The sequence below is a fragment of the Carassius gibelio genome, chromosome B7 (genome assembly GCF_023724105.1).
Source record: "Carassius gibelio isolate Cgi1373 ecotype wild population from Czech Republic chromosome B7, carGib1.2-hapl.c, whole genome shotgun sequence".
Taxonomy (NCBI): Eukaryota; Metazoa; Chordata; class Actinopteri; order Cypriniformes; family Cyprinidae; genus Carassius; species Carassius gibelio.
In genome coordinates, this window is record NC_068402.1 from 31,874,837 (window position 1) to 31,892,254 (window position 17,418).

A 17,418-nucleotide genomic window follows, 5' to 3' on the forward strand; every position below is an offset into this window, starting at 1 on the left:
AGTTTACTATTGTGTTGATGATTTATAAAGGCCACGTGAGCAACATGCTAAATTTTATTGATTTCAGTCCATCATACAAAGTCCAACAAGAACAAATCAAATCATCATTTAACATATAGAAACTAGAAAGACTGTTATTTCACTCGTCCTACAGACCAAGATCTTTATTTTCCTTCTTGCATCTTATACTTTCCATATACTTCCATTTCCTATCTTAACTATTCTGTGGTGGTGTTGGTTTTCCTTCTGTATCTGAGAAGGACATCTCGTGATGGTGGCAGTATACCCAGGCCTGCACGGGTACCATCTGGAACCAGAGTTGCATCAGGGTCACTGAGCTGTAGGTCATAATGCCACAGTGTCAGTGCGAGGAACTGTTTAATCTCATTTACTGCAAAAAAACGGCCAGGGCACTCGCTAGCACCAGAGCCAAACGGCATCAAGAAATGCTTTAGTCGTCGCTCATTTTTGAAGAAATTACTCTTTCGTTGACCTTTTTCATCCAGGAAGCGGTTATATTTGAACTCCTGGGAAACAGAGGAACATTTTATTTACTGTACATGGCTGTTTGTGTTTAAAAAGTCAATGTAATGACTTAAACATTGCAGTATCAAAGTTACTACTGTATAATGTGCATTGAGTGACATTTTATAATAATTGCATGTTCTATTGGAACTGTGCAATAGGAACACTGCATTAGGAACATCTGCAATCTTTGTAATCTTGGATAAATGTAATCTTGGTGCATGTGCTAAGCTACATACATACTACTTCCATACTTCCATACAGTAACCATAATTAACATAATTAAATTTCAAAAAATTGTAAATATCTTACAGATGGAAATTATCTTAAATCTGTCTAATTTGTATAAGCTTGTGGTTTGGGAGAGCTCATTGGTTAATAATAATAATAAAAAGACATAATAAGTTTGAACACATACCGTAGGATCTGGGTAGATTTCAGGATCCAAGTGTATAAGTTGGGGGTAAAGAGCAATGTAATCTCCTTTCCTCACATCAGCTGTCTGACCTGAATCCAGTGTCAGCGTAAAGTCATTACTGGCAACACGTATCATAATGGAGGCACTAGACAGGCGAAGCGTTTCTTCAATAATACTTTCTGAAAACAAACAAACAAAAGTATTCTAATCAGGTACAACTTTAACATAAAAAAAATATATTATTAACATTACCAATTATTAAAATATCACCTAAGCAGTATCATACAAGAAAGAATGTTGTTGTTCCTTGTCAAGTGAAAAAATACAAACAAAGACAAAATTCTTGATGCTGTTGGTCTGAATATCTGCATGGCTGGAGTCTAGCAATTTATCAAAAGTTGGTTGCTTCACCATTTTAATTTTCCCATTTGTATTGAGTGATAACTTGTATGTATTGATATTGAAAAAAACACCATGTTTATTTTTTATTTTTTAATGGGGCCATAATGATTGAGAATGTGCAATTTTGTAAAATTCACAACTCTTTCAGGTAATAATCTAGTGGGAGAAGGGGGAACTTCTCATTCGTTTTCTCTTGCAGGGATCAATCAATCAATCAATATGTTCACATGTTACAATGCAACAATTCCCTGAGCAGTACAGTTCAGTACAGTATAGTACAGTATGCAATTATTTCAGTTTCCATTATCAGTACCAAAAAAGCGAATCGTTTCATACCACCTTTTTGGTACCCTTACATTGGTGTACCTAGCACAGCAAAAGGTACTAAAAGGGTGGAGTATATTTCATGTATTTTATATGTATTTTATAATTTTATATTTTTACACAGACAATAGCCGTTTCTTAATATGATTCTTGTCTGTACTTGTGAATAGTCAAAACCTGCATAATTTTCTAAATATTAGTGTTATTGTGTCATGAAATGTAATGTTAAGAGTTTTTCAAGTGAGAATGTAGTTGTTAAAAAAAAAAAAAGAGGTTTATTTATAAAGATAGTGCTTATTTGAAAATTTGCTTCTCCGATTTCGGAGATGTGAGCTCCAGGTGATCCCCGGGTGCTCACTGCTCCTGTATCCGTGTGAGAGCAGCCTTAACTCGGCTAGTCCTTCTGTCTCTGATGTCTCTGTAGTGGTTAAACATGAGATTCAATTTGTTTTGGTTATATAACAGGCACTCATCTATTATTTATTCCAGGTCATATCTTTTTGGCTGAGCACAAAGTTATGTTACATATATAGCGCTGAATTTGTAGCATTCATTTGACTGAATTGTTTGCTTTTGTCTTTATATAAGCTTCTTACACTTTGTACTTATACATTTATAACGGCTATTATTGGTGAAGCTGACATTCAACAAAAGAGGCAGAGTTGTGCTTTTTGTCATATTGAGAAACAGCTTGTGCTTTCTTCTTCTCGCAAAAATGATGTCGACCCCTACTTTTCAGCATACAAAATTCCTGAGAAGTATGGTATTGGCAATGGAAACGCAAGATGGATCAGGGTGTTCCATCCCAAATTGTACCATACTGTACTCTACTGACCTGTACCGCCATAAGAAAACACCTACCTAATACAGTCATAGAGTCCAGCTGCTCTCTAGAAAGGCCGATTGTTTGGTCCTGGTTGTTTATTAATTGACCTGACAAAACCTTATTGACCTCTGTGCAAGCAGCGGTGAAAGCATCAACAGACCTGAGGGTCAGAACACACAAACAAACATGTACACACATACACACGTTTTAATTTAAGTAGGTCCTTACTTCATTAATTTTTACTGTGGATATTTTATCAAACAGGCCTAAAGAAAGATCACAATGAAAATATAGTATTCTAATAAAACATGTGTTCATTGCACATTACATCATCCTGTGACTCAGTCATTTATTTTGTCCTCTGTAGAGGACATTCTATTTTAGTTAATTTCTCTGTGACCATACACTTGCCAAAATTCTAAATCTGGATGTCCTGTACAGGGTATATTTATGACTTTTCAGAGATACCAAATGGTTAGAAGTTGAGCTCCTCCTGCTTGGTCTTTAAAGGGGGGGTGAAATGCTCATTTTCACTCAATATCCTGTTAATCTTGAGTACCTATAGAGTAGTACTGCATCCTTCATAACTCCAAAAAGTCTTTAGTTTTATTATATTCATAAGAGAAAGATAGTCTGTACCGATTTTTCCCGGAAAAACACGAGCGCCTAGAGGCGTGACGTGTGGGTGGAGCTAAAGAATCACGAGCGCCAGTAGGATTTTGTGTTGAGCGCGTCTGGAAGCTGTGACACAGATCCAGAGGCTGAAATTTAACAAGAGCAGCATCAGCAAAGGCTTCTCTATGTGGTATGTACTGAAACTGTATATATTTGCTTAGCGGTTTTGGAAAATGACTAAGTTCCACTTTGTCGTCTTTTTTTTTTTTTTTTTTTAAGCTGTACATGTGGAAAGTGCAGTTTGATAACAACATCGCATGTTGTTTACTTCATGTGCTTACGCGCTGATAGCTAAGTAAACAACACAGAGATATTTGAAGCAGTTTTACTCACCGCCTGCGGTTCCAACACACGATTGTGACCCTTTTTCGTTGGGATTGCATTATCCTTAAGAAATAAACGATGTGCAAATCCAGCGTCAACCTGGGCCTTGTTTGTAAAACAAGCATCTTCGAAATGCAGGGGAACAAACACAAACACTTGCACAACTCCGTTGATGCTCTGTAAAAAATAAACTCCATCCACTGGTCCCTTAATGCTGTTTCTCTTTTGGTAATCTGTGCAGGGTTGTCTTGCCCTGGCAACCAAAAACACACTCCTTTTGTGACATTTCGCGACGCTCTCGCTGTGATGAGTGATTGTCTGTGCACAGCCTCTCTCTGCTCTGCTATACGGGAGCGCGCGCTCTATGGCTCTTCCGGCAGACGCGCCCTTAGCACCCATATAAGGAAATTCCGCTCCATCTAACGTCACACAGAGCCATACTCGAAAAAAACTTTCCGAAACTTGTGACAAACCGGAAGGAGTATTTTTGGAACAGAAATACTCCTTCAAACGTACAACTTAATTTTTGAAACTTTGTCCATGTTTAGCATGGGAATCCAACTCTTTAACAGTGTAAAAAACTCAGTATGCATGAAATAGCATTTCACCCCCCCTTTAAATGTGATAGATATGAATACATTCAGCACTCTTATGGAAATATGAAAATATGATTTTGTAATTAATTATTTAAATCATACTAGTTTTCTAATTGTTTATCACAAATAAATATGTCAGAACAACTTTGGTTGTTCTGGGGTTTTGAATCAGAAAATGACTTTCTGTTCTGCATCAATTTCATACATGTCCACCGTAGTGGACACCAGGACATACTTCATGCTTATTAAGCATTTTAAGTAGACATAATAAGTGAATAGAGAAATAAACTGCATATATGCCGTGTGTTTCTTATGCTCCAAATAATGTAATGATCAATTCATTTAAAAACTTTTTTTCTATGGCTCTCAGGGTAACATAAATAATTTGAATGAACAGCAGAATTTTTGACTGTGTTAGTATTTGAAATGGCCTGCTTTAATGAAAGGAGCATTCAAACTTACATGAGCTCCACACATGCAAAACCTGATGATCCATGTAATATGGTATATCTTAAAGTTTTCAGAATACAAGTACAAAAGTTTGTACAAAGTCAGTATCAGTAGTCCTATCATACACTTTATCTCAAGTCTTGATGATTTATGACCCTGATTTATGGCCTGATTTATGGCCGTACAGTCAGTGTAGATTGACAGGTAGTCAGAAGTGTGCATGGTCAGTTTGGATTGATTTATGACTATATGGCCTGTCAGTCAAAGCGGTTGCCATGCCACTGGGTCCTGTGACCCTTGATTGACATGGCAGAGGTGTGTAAATCAAAAGATCAAAGAGATCTCAGATTTGACTTGTGTTGTGTTTATTACTGGATATATGATGGTTGTATCTGTTACCAGAGCAGTGGGGGGTTTCTTATGATGGTTGTATCTGTAACCAGAGCTGTGGGGGGTTTCTCTGAAGTCCTGTTGTTCACACCTAAAGACAGTGGGAGGTGTTTGGGTTCTTCCTGGAAAAAAAAAATGGCTGTGCAAAAGTGAGGGTTTTGACATCTTGACAGGATCAGTGTTTGTTTGATCTATATGGTGTTGATACCTAGGCACCAACAGGCCACATGCTCCCCGTCTACAAACACATTTGAAAAGGAGGACGATGTCTGGTGTCTTTCCAGGTGAGAATTTCAAAGAGTGAGAGAGACAATTATCTAAATCATCAACTAACCAAGCCGCTGAAGAGATAAATAATTGAATGTTATCTGGAATTAATAAAATCAAACAGGCATTCCTTAATGTTAAGAAAATACTATCCATAATATGTGATGTGTAAAAGGAGTTGAAATCTCACGCTAATTTTAAAACCGACTTTAAACACATACACACACACACACACACACACACACACACAAATTGGTTTTCCATGTTCTATGGGACATCCCGTAGACGTAATGCTTTTTTAGACTGTACAAATTGTATTTTGCATCACCATACACCAACCTTACACTTAAACCTACCCCTTACAGAAAATTTCGTTAATTTTAAGATTTTCAAAAACACTTCATTCTGTATGATTTATAAACTTGTATCCTCACAGGGACAAAAACAATCCCCAAGGATTTTGGATATTGCCATCATTGTTCCCCATAACATGGGGTATACCTGAACCACACAAACACACACACACACACACACACACACAGACACACACAGTAAAACTGAGTAAACTAAATTTTATTTATGAGCAAATTCGTATTTGTTGTTTTTACTTTGTGTTATGTGAGAAATGTTTTAATTTAATAATCTAACCTGTAGTATGTGTACTGTAAATGAACAAATATACATTTAGCTTAAACTCAGTAAAATAATTACACCTACCATTTTAAGCATGTTTAAAAGATTACACATTGTGTGTCACTAAAGCAAGGCACACTGTCTATTGTCTTAAAAAATGTTTAAATAACCTGATGACCAGCATTGTTTCTTTAGATCATTTATGCACACAAGTGCTTTTTTCGCACGAGTAGAAAACTCTTTGGATGTGTTTGGCAAAAACATCATTTCTACATCTTAAATGCATGACTGAACTTTTCTCATTCGACAGAAATACTATTTTCTAATTATTTACCCGGCCTATAACACTTGGTGTAAATGTTCTTACCTAGAACAGAAAACATACACTTTGACTATTTGACTATTTTGTAGGCACTATGTAATGTTAAATGGTTTACAAAAAAAAATTTAGCACCAGCAGCTGTGATTTTCAAAATGAAAGAAATGTACAAGCTAAGGATGTTTCAACTATTATCATCATTTCCTTTTGACTCTGATAAACTGGTAATGAATTTTCTATGCAAGTGACACGATATACAGTTCTCATACTATTTGTGTAGATAGCTGTGCTAAAACATTTATGACTATTTTTGCATGCCAGCAGATTATGTCAAGGGTGTTTCACATCTAAGAATCACAATGTTTTTTAAATGACATTTTTCTTACACCTCAAGATTTAGCCATATCAAGATTTTGGACGGCCGTTCACAATTTGTTTGTTGGACTGTACGTTTTTAGGTGATCTCTGTGTGGTGTCATCATAATAGGAATAAATGAAAATTAGGAAATTAAGTTACAGTTTTTCTCTTCGAGATATTTCTTTTAGTGCAACTTTGTGTCTGTCCAAAAAGTGTGATCACATGAAGCATCGACACAACAAAAAATTAAGTCTAGCTGTTTTACACTTAAAACTATTACAACCTAAACAAATTAAACGGTTCCACTGAAAGATGCCCACTCGTTTAAGTTTGAGCATGTTAAAGTTTCCACACTCCTGTGTAGAGATAAATTTTATCCATAACCTTTTGTGTATTCACGTGACCAAATCACTAAGAAAGAGAGTATAGCAAGAAAGCAAATGTTTACAATGCATATAAAATTCATGATACAATTGTTAAAAAAAATATGTTGATTTGTAAATGGTATTTTTATTAATCCACTAGATTAAGTCATCTTGGTCAGATAGCAGATGAAACCATTCACATTTTGTTTGTTTGGCCGTTTTTGTTTGAAGACTCCTGTAAGTTCATGCTAACTCTCGCGTGGGAAAGAGAGCAGGGTGAGCACATCCTATTCATTTAAGAAAAAGTATTAAACATTTGACCAAACTTTTTTAATATTTTGACAAAACACAACAACATTAAAGAATGTTATCCGTTCCTATGGCCATCTTCTTTGACTCAAATGAAGCAACATCTCTGGTGTACGTAAGCATCTACAATGTGTGTATGTGCTAAACATCTGTTTCTCCACTTCTGCCAGATTTGTAAGACGGGCTTTTGTTGTAATACAGACACATTTGAGAACTATGATGTTCTCACTTTTGTAATGGTTATAGAAAAATTCAAACATAACTTTTGCATACGGAGCAAAACTGACTAAAAAAATCACTGAATTAAAAAATGCAAAAGTGTGTACAGCATTTGGCAAAACAGGATTTTAGCTGTAATGAGCACATAAGACAAAAATTGTCAATGTGTGACTTGTAAATATATTCTATTTTATTTTATTTATTTATTTATTTATTTTTACCAGAGATAGTCGACTGATCTGTTTACATGTTGTTTTGCCGTTTTCTGATGAAGAGTTTTCTCTGACTGTAGTCAAACATACAGTGCCTGTTCATAGGAATTTTTACAGCATAACTACAGCATAAAAATATCGTCCCTACATCTAGAGCTCTTGTTCATATAGCTGATGATGATGTTCACATTTTTATTTGTCGTACTCGTTAGTTTCAACATTTCTACTGGACATTAAAGAGTAGGCCTATGTGTACTCCCTTTATGTCAGAAGCATTAACATCTACTGTGCGCTAAGAATTTTCTGCTTTCTCCACTTTTGGTGGATTTACTAGAGGGACTATGTGACCTTGTTGTAATGTGATTACGTTTAAGATCCATATGATTGCACTAAACCCCCTTGAATAGGTTATAGACATACTCTTTTATACAGGAAATGTTTCCACAACAGAAATATGTATCAGAATAACAAATACCTAATTTGAAAATATGAAATCCTCTCTTCTAAACTATTGTGAAAACTTTTCATGTTGATCCGGCCCACCAGCCGTGTATCTTTTTCATTGTTTTTTAGATAAAGACTATTCTCAGAGTTTGGTAAACAGGCAAAAACATGAACAAAATGTAGTACAAGATGATTAAATGATTGTCAAGAGACTGTTTAAACTGAGATTGTGATGCACTTTAGAGCTTTTTCTGGTCTACCAGTGTCACAAAGACACAAAATTTTCAATCAACTTGAAAATGAGTCCTGCCATTTTCTGTTCTGACTGTTACACTTAATACAAACCCATCTATTACACTTAAAGTTAGACATTAAAAGTCATGGATGCCACAGGAACTATTTCCTTTCTCTGTTTCTCTAAACATCACACCTTGACGCCTGAAAAACGTCAGAAATGAATTTTCTGGCTAACAACTGAAATGTGGACTGATGCTAAACCCGTTTTTCAGGCGTCAAGGTTTGGTGAAATATACGTTATAAAATTTAAAAGATGATAAACTATATCAGATGTTCTTAAAAATGTAAACGTCAGACATGACAACTTTGTAAACACGTAATAACTAATATTTTAAGATAGATAAATGTTTAGATATTTTGTGAAAACAAACATATACTACAACATTTCAGGGGCCCATGCTGTCGAAGACCATAATTTCACACTGTGTTGTTTTAAAAGTAAAAGTAGATCAATTATAAAGACATGACAACACTCGAATCCGAGTCAAACCTGTTAGTCTGATGAATACCTAAAACATCTAAAACATGTGTTGGTGCAGACCATCTAAAATGGACTAAAACATGCCCCTTTCAATGAATTCTTTCTACATGTGATCTCTGGGTTTTTTTAGTGTGATGTTTAGAGAAACAGAGAAAGGAAATAGTTCCTGTGGCATCCATGACTTTTAATGTCTAACTTTAAGTGTAATAGACAGGTTTGTATTAAGTGTAACAGTCAGAACAGAAAATGGCAGGACTCATTTTCAAGTTGATTGAAAATTTTGTGTCTTTGTGACACTGGTAGACCAGAAAAAGCTCTAAAGTGCATCACAATCTCAGTTTAAACAGTCTCTTGACAATCATTTAATCATCTTGTACTACATTTTGTTCATGTTTTTGCCTGTTTACCAAACTCTGAGAATAGTCTTTATCTAAAAAACAATGAAAAAGATACACGGCTGGTGGGCCGGATCAACATGAAAAGTTTTCACAATAGTTTAGAAGAGAGGATTTCATATTTTCAAATTAGGTATTTGTTATTCTGATACATATTTCTGTTGTGGAAACATTTCCTGTATAAAAGAGTATGTCTATAACCTATTCAAGGGGGTTTAGTGCAATCATATGGATCTTAAACGTAATCACATTACAACAAGGTCACATAGTCCCTCTAGTAAATCCACCAAAAGTGGAGAAAGCAGAAAATTCTTAGCGCACAGTAGATGTTAATGCTTCTGACATAAAGGGAGTACACATAGGCCTACTCTTTAATGTCCAGTAGAAATGTTGAAACTAACGAGTACGACAAATAAAAATGTGAACATCATCATCAGCTATATGAACAAGAGCTCTAGATGTAGGGACGATATTTTTATGCTGTAGTTATGCTGTAAAAATTCCTATGAACAGGCACTGTATGTTTGACTACAGTCAGAGAAAACTCTTCATCAGAAAACGGCAAAACAACATGTAAACAGATCAGTCGACTATCTCTGGTAAAAATAAATAAATAAATAAAATAAAATAGAATATATTTACAAGTCACACATTGACAATTTTTGTCTTATGTGCTCATTACAGCTAAAATCCTGTTTTGCCAAATGCCGTACACACTTTTGCATTTTTTAATTCAGTGATTTTTTTAGTCAGTTTTGCTCCGTATGCAAAAGTTATGTTTGAATTTTTCTATAACCATTACAAAAGTGAGAACATCATAGTTCTCAAATGTGTCTGTATTACAACAAAAGCCCATCTTACAAATCTGGCAGAAGTGGAGAAACAGATGTTTAGCACATACACACATTGTAGATGCTTACGTACACCAGAGATGTTGCTTCATTTGAGTCAAAGAAGATGGCCATAGGAACGGATAACATTCTTTAATGTTGTTGTGTTTTGTCAAAATATTAAAAAAGTTTGGTCAAATGTTTAATACTTTTTCTTAAATGAATAGGATGTGCTCACCCTGCTCTCTTTCCCACGCGAGACTTAGCATGAACTTACAGGAGTCTTCAAACAAAAACGGCCAAACAAACAAAATGTGAATGGTTTCATCTGCTATCTGACCAAGATGACTTAATCTAGTGGATTAATAAAAATACCATTTACAAATCAACATATTTTTTTTAACAATTGTATTCTGAATTTTATATGCATTGTAAACATTTGCTTTCTTGCTATACTCTCTTTCTTAGTGATTTGGTCACGTGAATACACAAAAGGTTATGGATAAAATTTATCTCTACACAGGAGTGTGGAAACTTTAACATGCTCAAACTTAAACGAGTGGGCATCTTTCAGTGGAACCGTTTAATTTGTTTAGGTTGTAATAGTTTTAAGTGTAAAACAGCTAGACTTAATTTTTTGTTGTGTCGATGCTTCATGTGATCACACTTTTTGGACAGACACAAAGTTGCACTAAAAGAAATATCTCGAAGAGAAAAACTGTAACTTAATTTCTTAATTTTCATTTATTCCTATTATGATGACACCACACAGAGATCACCTAAAAACGTACAGTCCAACAAACAAATTGTGAACGGCCGTCCAAAATCTTGATATGGCTAAATCTTGAGGTGTAAGAAAAATGTCATTTAAAAAACATTGTGATTCTTAGATGTGAAACACCCTTGACATAATCTGCTGGCATGCAAAAATAGTCATAAATGTTTTAGCACAGCTATCTACACAAATAGTATGAGAACTGTATATCGTGTCACTTGCATAGAAAATTCATTACCAGTTTATCAGAGTCAAAAGGAAATGATGATAATAGTTGAAACATCCTTAGCTTGTACATTTCTTTCATTTTGAAAATCACAGCTGCTGGTGCTAAAAAATTTTTTGTAAACCATTTAACATTACATGGTGCCTACAAAATAGTCAAATAGTCAAAGTGTATGTTTTCTGTTCTAGGTAAGAACATTTACACCAAGTGTTATAGGCCGGGTAAATAATTAGAAAATAGTATTTCTGTCGAATGAGAAAAGTTCAGTCATGCATTTAAGATGTAGAAATGATGTTTTTGCCAAACACATCCAAAGAGTTTTCTACTCGTGCGAAAAAAGCACTTGTGTGCATAAATGATCTAAAGAAACAATGCTGGTCATCAGGTTATTTAAACATTTTTTAAGACAATAGACAGTGTGCCTTGCTTTAGTGACACACAATGTGTAATCTTTTAAACATGCTTAAAATGGTAGGTGTAATTATTTTACTGAGTTTAAGCTAAATGTATATTTGTTCATTTACAGTACACATACTACAGGTTAGATTATTAAATTAAAAAATTTCTCACATAACACAAAGTAAAAACAACAAATACGAATTTGCTCATAAATAAAATTTAGTTTACTCAGTTTTACTGTGTGTGTCTGTGTGTGTGTGTGTGTGTGTGTTTGTGTGGTTCAGGTATACCCCATGTTATGGGGAACAATGATGGCAATATCCAAAATCCTTGGGGATTGTTTTTGTCCCTGTGAGGAAACAAGTTTATAAATCATACAGAATGAAGTGTTTTTGAAAATCTTAAAATTAACGAAATTTTCTGTAAGGGGTAGGTTTAAGTGTAAGGTTGGTGTATGGTGATGCAAAATACAATTTGTACAGTCTAAAAAAGCATTACGTCTACGGGATGTCCCATAGAACATGGAAAACCAATTTGTGTGTGTGTGTGTGTGTATGTGTTTAAAGTCGGTTTTAAAATTAGCGTGAGATTTCAACTCCTTTTACACATCACATATTATGGATAGTATTTTCTTAACATTAAGGAATGCCTGTTTGATTTTATTAATTCCAGATAACATTCAATTATTTATCTCTTCAGCGGCTTGGTTAGTTGATGATTTAGATAATTGTCTCTCTCACTCTTTGAAATTCTCACCTGGAAAGACACCAGACATCGTCCTCCTTTTCAAATGTGTTTGTAGACGGGGAGCATGTGGCCTGTTGGTGCCTAGGTATCAACACCATATAGATCAAACAAACACTGATCCTGTCAAGATGTCAAAACCCTCACTTTTGCACAGCCATTTTTTTTTTCCAGGAAGAACCCAAACACCTCCCACTGTCTTTAGGTGTGAACAACAGGACTTCAGAGAAACCCCCCACAGCGCTGGTTACAGATACAACCATCATAAGAAACCCCCCACTGCTCTGGTAACAGATACAACCATCATATATCCAGTAATAAACACAACACAAGTCAAATCTGAGATCTCTTTGATCTTTTGATTTACACACCTCTGCCATGTCAATCAAGGGTCACAGGACCCAGTGGCATGGCAACCGCTTTGACTGACAGGCAATATAGTCATAAATCAATCCAAACTGACCATGCACACTTCTGACTACCTGTCAATCTACACTGACTGTACGGCCATAAATCAGGCCATAAATCAGGGTCATAAATCATCAAGACTTGAGATAAAGTGTATGATAGGACTACTAGTATCACTAATTTACATATAAATATTGTGGAATTCTAAAATATATTCCCCATTTTATATCATAACATTTCATATAATTTTATATGATTCATTTTTTTTGTTTATTTCCAAGTTTAAATAAAAACATGGATTTCAAACAGTTGAACACTTCAGAATTACAACATCACAAAATGCTTTAAAGTTTTAATCTGACAAACAATATGTCCCCTTTTACGTATTTAACACTACCAACACTATATTTTATTTTCCTTACAGTCATAGTAATTAGTGTTGTTGCATTCTTGACATATACAATTTAACATTGATTTTATCAGTGTCTACACTCTATGTAATGTGCCAACTTACCTCAATGTGTAGTACAGACTCCAGAAAGCTGCTGGCAGAGTATTAGCCTGTGATGCCCATAGCATGCACACATGTGTCCTTGCTTTTCCAGTTTCATCCAAATGCATGCGGTCAAATGCATCCATTCTGCGCTGAATCAAATCTGAGATGCATTTCCGGTGATGAAGCTTATCATGTAGCAGTTCCTCTGCTAAGGCTTCCCTTGCTTTCCATGCTTCAGCACACAGACCAATAGGAACCCCTGCAGCCAGTACAGGGAAAGAACGATCGAATGCCAAAAAGTCTCGCACCGCTTTCTGCATGCATATTTTGGTGCCTGACATGCCATTGGCCTGTAGAAACCCTTCATCCTTTCCAAAAAGTGTGAGAAACCCTGCCTCAAACATGATGCGGTTTGTGAAGCTCTGAAGACCCTCTTCAAGCCAGTCATGCTCATATGGTAGACCACGTTCCAAAACCATCTGCAGATTGCCTAGCATAGTCTCCGTTAGCTGATGCAGGGACAGGCCTTGAAGTGTCTGTCGAAAAATGCTGTGAACTTCTCTATAGCTCTCACTGAACAGTGAAGCGCTAAAGTCAGCATGACCAAAGACCTGTGTGTGTGTGTGAAAGAGGAATAGAAACAGATAAGAAACAGAGGCAGAGAATCAGGGTCAAACCCAGTTATTAGCCTTATGTTTTACATTAAATTTACATTTATTCCATTATATTCAAACTGACTGAAATTAGAAAAATCACAAAACTTGTCATAAGATCCAAAGGTTTCTAAGTTCTCTTTCAAATATATACACTCATCATCCTCACATCCAAACTCCAAAGGGGTCTGTCATTGTTGGGAGATAATTACAGAGGTTGGGTCTCCTGCTTCTGACAACCAGAATTACCAGTTCAGCAGAAACACCTTCCCTTTTTATCAGAATGCTTGGAGAGAGTGTTCTGAGGGCCTTGGATTTTCTCAAATGTAACTTAGGGCTACAGTCTTCAGGTTGCAGTGAAAACTGTGGTTTTCAGCTGTGGATGGTGTTTTTGCCAAGATATTGCATGGGGTGAATATCACCGCATTGGAATGCACCTGGTCTTTCCAAGAACGTTTTAAACACTATCCAGAGTCCATTAACATGCTACTTGTGTGATTTTTAGTGGAATAGTGTGCCACACATCTGCCCTTCCCCACAAAATGCTGCATGATAAGGATGACATCCAAAACCTGAAGTGGTGGAGGGGCCTCCAGTACAGGTTTGGGAAGCACTGTCCTAGAGAGTATTCTTAAATTATAAAAGCTCTTTCATTGAAAACATTCTTACTCCTCGTTTTAGTACAGGGTAGTGTGGGTAAGTTTTGTTTTTGAGGTCAGTGATTTGTCTGATACCTGCACTGACTTGAAATTGCATGCATTTAAGTTGGATAGGCAATTGCTATCTGTGTCCATGCTTAACACTTGTAGTGTACTAAAAACTTAAAAGTAAATTTATAAAGAAGAGGTCCCACTTTATATTGTGTCCCTGATACATGTGTACTTACACAGTAACTAGATGTGTACATAGTATATAACCACAGTGTAAGTACACATTGGTACATAATATCTATAGCACTAATGTTTGTGTAACTACACATATGTAAGAACCCACTGAATGGTATTGTTAAGTACAAATGTGTAACAGGACATTAATAACAACACTTTTTGCCAATATAAGTACAAATGTGTAACAGGACTAACAGCACTTTTTTTGGTAAAGAAAGCATTACACTTTATATTAGATTTATCTTTTAATTACTCTGAAGTTACACAACAGCTGACAGTAAGTTATTTTTTACATATAAATTGTGGTTGGTGTCCAGAATGTTACACTTTATATTATGTGGACAGTTCCTGAGGAGTTACTACGTGAGTACACTGGTATTAAAGTGCTGCACCAACTCCAACTTGAAATCCAACCCCTCCCACTTTACGTATCCCTAAATCTACCAACCCCTAGATCACATTTCCACCCATAAACCTACCCATCTCCACCCTCTGGATCAAATGGTTCCAATTACTTTTATACAAGTTGTTACAAAATGTAGTTAAATAATTTCTGTTACACAAGTACTTTGTGAAGTGAAAAAAGTGTTGTTACCAATGTCCTGTTACACATCTGCACTTACACAAACCATCCTGAGGGTTGTTACATGTGTGTAGTTACAGAAATATTACACTTGTAGATGTACCAATGTGTACTTACACTGTGGTTACATACTACTTACACATTTAGTTACTATGTAAGTACACAGGTATTAGGGACACAACATAAAGTGGGACTGTGGTCAAGAAGTGCACTTATTTAAAAAAAATTATGTGCTGACTAACATACTAAAGCATAGGCAAAGAACTTGATTATAGTTTTAATATTATTTGATATTACATTTAAACTTAATATATTTTTAAAGTACTTAATTGGAATTTTTGCAACATAACTTTTTTTTGCTACATTACAAATATATTTAAACACATGACATTCAAATTTCAATAACATTATGTTAAATTATTTTAAATTATTTATCACTTACCCGGTGTGAAAAACCAACAGCAAACTTCTGAAAGTCAAGATTTTTGCTTTGCCGCATCACAATGGAGAAAGAAAAAGGGTCTGTTACAAAAGTGAAGTATTTCCCAGCAATCGTACAAGTGAAAACATTCCCATATTTTTTCTGAGTCTCTCTTAAGAAGCCTAAAGGGTTTGAGACATAATCCAACGTGACACCAATGAATGGCAGCCAACCAGTAATCAATGGTGGCTCCCCTTTTCGCCTGTGAATACACACACACAATGAAAAAAGATCATTGTTAGCCATTGAAAAAAATTCATATGGACATCTGATTTTTTTTATAATAATAACAAACTTGTCACATTTCCTGTAGGCTATAAAGTAATGTACGCAGTTTGCCACATGCATCATGTATGGTTGTCTGATATATTTCTAAAATCTCTACATGATTTATTATATATACATACACACACACACACACACACACACACACACATATATATATATATATATATATATATATATATATATATATACATACAGTGTGTGTGTGTATATATATATATATATATATATATATATATATATATATATATATATATATATATATATATATATATCGTTTGTGTGTTTTTTTTTATCGTTTGTTTTATGTTCTGTTTGCTTTGTTGTATTGTAGCCTAATCCTTCAGCTGCGATAATAATTAACAATTTACCAGGGATTCTACCATACGTGACCTCAAACTTCAGTTCCTCCTGTAGTAAAATAACGAACAGATATAACATATCTTACCTTTTACACTTGTTATACTGTACGTGCACTAACTTACAAACGTTAAGCGTGAATACTGCGTTTTTCAAAAGAGACTTCTGTTAATGACCGCCAGTTCATCTCACCTTTTCCGGCCGCATATCCACACTATCCAAAATGTAAGAAGAATTGTCGTAATAATGACAAGAAAGGTAGCCATTTCGGGTAACCTGCGTTTTTCCTTCCCCACTAACCTACATATTGATAGTTTGTTCCTTGACCTAGCCTTTAGACGCGCCCCGCAGCAGGCTTGACGCAACACAATGAACATGCACACACAGGTTTCCAGTGGTATTTTATTTTGTACTAACTTTAATCGCGCCTGCCCCTCCGGAGGTCTGTGCACGCCACTGCAATGATGTGGCAATCTGATTGAGCAAATTCATAGGCAGTTAGTGGTCAGGATTTAGACATTTTCTGAGAACCATGAACACTTTGTAACAGCAGTCTTATGTGGTTAACTGCAACATAACATATCAAAAAACAAAAGCAAATTATCAATAAAGAAAATATAAAATAGATTAGTCCAGGAATGTTTTAATACTTTTTGATTTAATAATCCAAAACCTGAGAAATGTTTTCAGACATTTTTTTTTTTTTAGTTTCCCAATATGACTGCAGGAACACAAAACACAATCCAAACATCCATTTACACTTCAGCAGCATTACATTTCAAATTAGCAGGACAGACCTGTGGGCAGACAAGAACTCTTTTATTTGCAGACTAGCAAACTCACCCAAACTGTACTTAACTCACACACTACAACTAGCTCACACTGTCAACAGCTGCATAATTGCTTTAATACATTGTGTCTATGTGTATGTCAGTCACAGATCTAGCATGTCTGTGTTCCTATCACAGAAAGATGACACATTTCTTCTACAATATCATATTTTATTTCAGTGGCTATAATCTGATGTGGTTATCATAAAATTAAGTTATATAAAGGGTTTCT

The 17,418-nt window shown here is 35.3% G+C and overlaps 1 protein-coding gene across 1 annotated transcript; it reads right to left on the reverse strand.

The window, feature by feature from the left end:
• Nucleotides 1-36: 36 nt before the first annotated feature.
• LOC127961200 (cytochrome P450 7A1) lies at nucleotides 37-16,755 on the reverse strand. The gene is made up of 6 exons (XM_052560217.1): nucleotides 16,549-16,755; nucleotides 15,673-15,913; nucleotides 13,126-13,718; nucleotides 2,531-2,655; nucleotides 944-1,122; nucleotides 37-527 (listed from the first exon to the last, which is right to left on the reverse strand). The coding sequence occupies exons 1-6, from the start codon at nucleotides 16,731-16,733 to the stop codon at nucleotides 219-221; spliced, it is 1,632 nt and encodes a 543-aa protein (XP_052416177.1). The 5' UTR covers nucleotides 16,734-16,755; the 3' UTR covers nucleotides 37-218.
• Between the last annotated feature and the right edge of the window lie 663 nt (nucleotides 16,756-17,418).